A 6,538-nucleotide genomic window follows, 5' to 3' on the forward strand; every position below is an offset into this window, starting at 1 on the left:
AATATCATATTATATCTCTTTGATTGTCATCGCTCACACACAATTACTACGATATTGAATTTTTAGACCTAAAATTGATTTGATTAAGATTATGAGTAGATTTTATAGCATTTTTTGTTAAGTAAATTTTATAATATTTTTATTATAATAATCAAAATATTATAATAATTCAATTTTTGATCTCATTAGGACCCGTGAAAGTATGTTAAGAATTATTCGAAATACAGAATACAGTTTGAGAAAAATAAAAAATAGGAGATATATAATGAGAAAAAAATATATAAGAGAAAAAGACTTTTAAGTAATTCGCCAGACACTAAGCAGGCATCGTTATTGACTCCAACCTCTTTCGTCCGGCCCATCACCAGCGATGGAAACCATGAATCCCCGAACTCGCATTACCCAACCACAACAGCATGCCATGAGATCGATCCCTGTGCCGCGGCTGCCGTTCGCCTCCCCATTACCATCACTCCTCCTTCTGCTCATCGCCTCCACAGCGCCGTCCTCTCCGGCCGAGAACACCTCACTGCCCGGCTGTCCCTCGGCGTGCGGCGACGTCCACATCCCGTACCCCTTCGGCATCGGCGCCAACTGCTCTAGAGACGGCTTCACGTTGACCTGCGCGATGACCACCACCGATGGCGGAAGCTACAAGCCTTTCCTTGCCGACGTCGAGATCATCGACATCTCCCTCTCCTCCGGCCAAGCCCGCGTGTACAACCACATCTCCTGGCAGTGTTACGATGGCCTCTCCGGTGAGGTCGTCTCCCGCCGCTGGTCTCTCGATTTCACCGACAGGCCCTACCGCTTCTCCGATGGCCGCAACCGGTTCACCACCATCGGTTGCGACACGCTCGCCTACATCAAGGGCCACAAGGACGGGGATAGCTACCGGAGCGGGTGCGTCTCGGTGTGCGACGACGCTGGCAGCCTGGCCAACGGATCCTGCTCCGGCATCGGTTGCTGCCAGACTGCCATCCCCAGGGGGATGAGCTACTACGAGGTGTCCTTCGCCCGCGAGTTCAACAACTCCAAGGTGTGGCGATTCGACCCCTGCAGCTACGCTGTCCTCGTCGACGAGGACTGGTTCGAGTTCCGCACCTCGTACGTCACCTCCGACGAGCTCAGCCGGACGGAGGGCGGGCGGGTGCCGCTCGTGGTGGACTGGGCTATCGGGGAAGACTCATGCGAGGAGGCCCGGCGTGACAGGGCGGCCTACGCGTGCATCAGCAAGCACAGCGAGTGCGCCAACTCCACCAATGGCCCGGGTTATCTCTGCAACTGCTCCAGTGGATACCAAGGCAACCCCTACCTCCAAAATGGATGCCAAGGTCTGCGTAATTCCATCTCTTCATCTCTCGTAAAGCACAAGATTAATCTTGCCTGCCAAGTGCTCACAGAAAGTCCTCTGTTCTCCCATCTGAAATTGTGCGTCAGACATTGATGAGTGTGCCCTCAAGGAGAAGTATCCTTGCTTTGGAGTGTGCACAAACAAGCAAGGAAGGTACAATTGTGTTTGCCCTCCAGGCACACAGGGTGATCCTTTCCGGCCTGGAGCTTGCTATCCAGAGAGCCTTTCATTGGCAGTGAAGTTGATCATAGGTAATTACTCTCCTCCATCTTCTTGCAATTTCTTACCAATTGTTTCTTTTAATTATATAAAGTATGGAAGAAACGCTTAGATTTTGATTCCATTACCTCTTAGTTGTTTAATTTAATTGTGTTTTACTTCTATTGTCAGAAGATATCAACAAAATAAAAGATAAAAAGATAAAAAAGGAAACTTCGGTTGTCATCCCCACTTTTTTCTGTCACCATTAAGTGGTAGTGGTTGAGATTAATAATTGGAATACCTTCAAACCATGCTTGGCCAGCATCATACAGCTATCATGCCTGACCCACCAACACTAACATTTAAACCTCAACTAGGCAAATTATATATCTGAATTTAGCAAACAGATCTACTGAACATACAATACTATACTTTTAGGTCAAACATGGATAATGAGTATTCATAACTCTTATTATCTCTCACATTCAAGTGATCTGCTAGTTTCAGATTTTAACTAATTAGTATCTTTCTTTGGGGATTTGGTCAAACTGAGCATTATAAATCCTTTAGGGATTTGATCAAGGGTTTCAATGGGTTACTATCTTTGTTTATAGAAGATTAAATTTGTGACTAAGCAACTCTTAATAGATGATATGGGTTGAGAATATTAAAAAAAATCAAAATTTTAGAGAACAGGTGAAATTTAGTAACAGAATAGAAGCACTAATACAGAAAATATATACCTTCTCCATCATAGGGTATATAAGATTGACACTTATTGGTATTTTCATCTCATCTGTTCATAATCTTTACCATTAGAAATTACATGTACTTATTACTGAAAAAAAAGGAATTATATGCACTATTATCAAGATCAGGTTGTGATAGTGATAAAATATGAAACAACAAAATGCATCACAGAATTTTCTTTTCTGTTGTATTTACAAATTGAAAGATTCGTTTATTACATGGTAGATTGTTGTCACTTCAAGAATATATTTAATATCTATGTAATAAGAAATTTATACATCTTCAATATGTCTGCCTCTTGTTGGAACAAATTTAGAAGATAATTTATTCAGTATGGTTACAGTTACTTGTAAAGCCTGGGGACTATTCTTAATCCATCCTAGTTTCTCAGTCCCCATCAATCAAAGATCTGAACCCATGAAAACACTAGTAACTTCTGCCATTTAAGACTTTCCAGTCTCATTGGTTTTCAAAATTGCCCCCAAAATTCAGATCAAAAGCTAATTCCAGTCTCATTGTATTCTAAAGCTAGAAAACTTATAATACAATTTTCATTAATTCCATCAGAGTAAGCCATTTTCATCTTCACTAAAAAGATTTATAGGAGAGGGCGAGTATGCAAAATTGCTGTTTCAATGGCAACCAAACCTATGAACCATAGCCATTTTGATCTGAGCATCATTGTCTACCCAAGTTTGGATGAAATTTAACACATTCTGGTTATTCTACTTCAATTCGAAATATATGAAATGGCTGAATACCACACATTTACATATAAAAATAAGTCTTTTTCTTCTGATTCTGAATAGGAAAAAAGTGTATATGCATGTGTTCAATGGCCCATCTTTATTGTTACAATTGTCATTGAACTGACTCAAATGTTCTGGTGAGGGAAAACTTATGCTAGTAAATCTTCTTATCTGCAGGGATTAGCACCAGCCTTGTCTTTCTACTACTTTTTGGTCTTATAATTTACATAATGCATGGAAGAAGAAAAATTAAGAGGATTAAAGAGGCATACTTCAAACAAAATGGAGGTTGGTTGTTACTCGAAGAGATGAAGTCGCAACAAGGTCCTGCATTCAAGATCTTCACAAGAGAAGAACTAGAATCAGCAACGGACAAGTTTGACAAGAATCATATCCTTGGTGGTGGAGGCCATGGAACTGTGTACAGAGGAATCTTGAAAGATGATCGAACAGTAGCCATAAAGAAATCCATGATGGTCAATGAGAGCCAAAAGAAGGAATTTGTGAAGGAGATGCTGATCCTTTCCCAAACCAACCATAAGAACATAGTCAAGCTTTTGGGGTGTTGCTTGGAGGTGGAGATCCCAATGCTGGTTTATGAATTCGTTTCCAGAGGTAGTCTGTTCCAGTTTATACATGAAAATAATCAGAAATCTACTATTTCACTGGATGCCAGACTAAAGATTGCTCTGGAGACTGCAGAAGCACTTGCTTACTTACATTCGTCAGCTTCTCCTCCAATACTGCACGGGGATGTGAAATCTTCCAACATACTTTTAGATGAAAGCTACACAGCAAAGGTATCAGATTTTGGAGCTTCAATGCTAGTGCCGATAAATGAAACTCAGTTTGCTACATTAGTGCAGGGGACTTGTGGCTACTTAGACCCTGAATACTTACAGACATGCCAATTGACCGATAAAAGTGATGTCTATAGTTTCGGTGTGGTTCTTCTAGAGCTCCTTACTGGGAAGAAGGCACTCTATCTTGAAGAATCTAACACCGAGAGAAGCCTTGCTCTGAGCTTCATACTCGCAATGAAGGATGATCGGCTTCTTGAGTTTTTGGACTACCAAGTTGGAGACGAGGCAGAAGTTGAATTGGTTCAGCATGTTGCCAAGCTAGCAAACGAATGCCTCAGTGTCAGAGGAGAAGAGAGGCCTACGATGAAGGAAGTGGCAACAGAGCTGGGGAGGTTGGCTAAGTTGAAGCAATGGTCATCGATAGAGCACATCGTCACTGAGGCTGAGCATGAGCTGCATCCTTGGATACAACATGGAAACGAGATTGAGCACTTGCTTGGTGAATGAATTGGAGTGACAATATAGAGAAAAGTTTCTGTCGAAGAAAGAATATCCAAATTGAAGATATATAGAGTCTGAGTTGTCTGTGATAAACTAGTATTGGATCATTAAAATACATTCATCCTGAACTTTAATTTTAAGTGGTTATAATTTTAGAGTAGGTAAAACTAAAGTTTTGTAAAATTTATATACAATTGTGACATTTTAGATTTTTAATATGTTTGACTTTTTAGTTCACTCATTTTAACAATCCATTATTAAAATTTATATTTTTTAGGATACGAGCAAAAGAATAAATAATTACAAATATTTTTAGGTTTGCTATTCATAAATACAATAATGATAACAGATATAAAATTGTATTCTTTTGATATAAAATTATCATGAGATAATAGATATTTATTATAAAATTTTATTCTTTTGATATAAAATAATCAACAAAGGACTTGAACAAGTCAAGTTGATAATCAATGCATTCACATTTTAATATTTTTAACTTATACAAAAAGGATCATCAACTAGACAAGATGAACGAGATATTATTCAATTCATAAATTATAATAGTGTGAATTTTCACTCTACGTTTAAATTTTCAAATATTACAAGAATACTAAATTGACCACGTAAAAACTAAGTTGGTTCTCTTTTCAAATAAGAATTTTATGCATGGAGAGTTTTGCTTCATGCTTTGTATACTTCATCTCAAGAAGAACATAACTTATTAAATGACTAAGATATTACTTACTAATTCACAAAGTAAATGCTAATTCATCTTTTAGTTATATTTATGCACTTAAAAAATATGAAATAAATTTTTTTAAATTTACCAAACAAAAATCTTAATTGTGTTATATAAAGTATAAGTATCATGTTAAAATATGATAATATTCTTATAAAATATTTACTTTATAGATATAACAAGCATAGTTTATAAATTGTATGAGATCATAATTCTTTATTCAACTTTTATACATTTCACTTCTATCATTTTATACATTATTACATACTAAGGAAGTTGTTATATTCAATGAAGATTTCAGTTTGCATGGACAATTTTAAAATAATATAGCCTTATGTATAAAATTCAATTGACCATAATATTTAGATTACCTCACTATTATGATGAATAATTCATCCATCTAGAAATTACTTCAATAATATAAAATTTATTTTTTCTACGAATAATCAAGTGTTAGTCCATCATATTTCGAAGGCAACTTCTTATTAGCCTAACGATCTTCCTTCTCTTCATGACAATGTAATTTTTATATTAGCATCTAAAGAGATTGCTCTAACATTATCTTTAGAATTAGAATAGTTGGCTAAAATCTTATATTAGTAATAATTATATTCACTTACTTATGATATTTGGAATAATATACGATCAAGCATTATGGTAGATTCGATTGCTTATTATTATTCATATGATAGCTAAAATTTAGATCTTGTTTCAAAATAATTTATTAATAGAAATTACTTTTATTTTTTAGCCATTGCTATCAAAGAGACTATAGTTGGTGATGACATCAGATCTGTTGATATTAAACCTATAATCATACCTCTTTTTTATAATCCAGTACACCTTATATCTCCTTGAGCTCATTTTTCTAATATCATAAAAAATAAATTGTAATGTATTTTATATTATCATTATCTTACTATTTAATGAATATAAAATGATAAAATAAAAGTCTATAATACTATCAATAAAACTGATATGGTTAGATATCAACTTGAAGAAAAAATGTCCCAAATAAAATTCTAAGTATCAACTTTGAGCAATTATAGATCGCCCATAGTAATGATAAGTATTATTATATCAAAGAATACTTTTTTTCTATTTCTAGAAATAGAAACATCTAAGTTTATAAGAAAAGAAGTTTAGATATCACTATTACCACATGAAATCAAGTTATATCATTATATTACAGAAATTTTCCAATAAGATGGATATTTTTATCGATATTATTCAATTATATAGTTTATTTTTGTAAATGTGCAATTCTTGTAATTGGGGTAGATTTTCAATTTCCTCTATAAATGCAAACCAATGTACATAATACTCACTCTATTAAAATATAATTATATTATTCGCTCCTAGATTTTGATAATGAATAATTTAGTCACTAGTTAAAAGAAACTATCAATACATTATAAGTTACCTATGATAAAATAATATT

The 6,538-nt window shown here is 35.4% G+C and overlaps 1 protein-coding gene across 1 annotated transcript; it reads left to right on the forward strand.

Moving 5' to 3' along the window:
• Positions 1-313: 313 nt before the first annotated feature.
• LOC135631403 (wall-associated receptor kinase 2-like) lies at positions 314-4,595 on the forward strand. The gene is made up of 3 exons (XM_065139056.1): positions 314-1,334; positions 1,441-1,605; positions 3,232-4,595. Exons 1-3 carry the CDS (start codon positions 371-373, stop codon positions 4,362-4,364), a joined length of 2,262 nt encoding a protein of 753 aa, XP_064995128.1. The 5' UTR covers positions 314-370; the 3' UTR covers positions 4,365-4,595.
• The last annotated feature ends 1,943 nt before the right edge of the window (positions 4,596-6,538 follow it).

The sequence above is a fragment of the Musa acuminata genome, chromosome BXJ3-2, assembly GCF_036884655.1.
Source record: "Musa acuminata AAA Group cultivar baxijiao chromosome BXJ3-2, Cavendish_Baxijiao_AAA, whole genome shotgun sequence".
Taxonomy (NCBI): Eukaryota; Viridiplantae; Streptophyta; class Magnoliopsida; order Zingiberales; family Musaceae; genus Musa; species Musa acuminata.

Coding starts and splice junctions, on each gene's coding strand:
- LOC135631403 (XM_065139056.1), top strand. CDS start 371: ATGGAAACCATGAATCCCCGAACTCGCATTACCCAACCACAACAGCAT. Junction 1,335..1,440: donor CCTCCAAAATGGATGCCAAG/GTCTGCGTAATT, acceptor ATTGTGCGTCAG/ACATTGATGAGTGTGCCCTC. Junction 1,606..3,231: donor GGCAGTGAAGTTGATCATAG/GTAATTACTCTC, acceptor TCTTATCTGCAG/GGATTAGCACCAGCCTTGTC.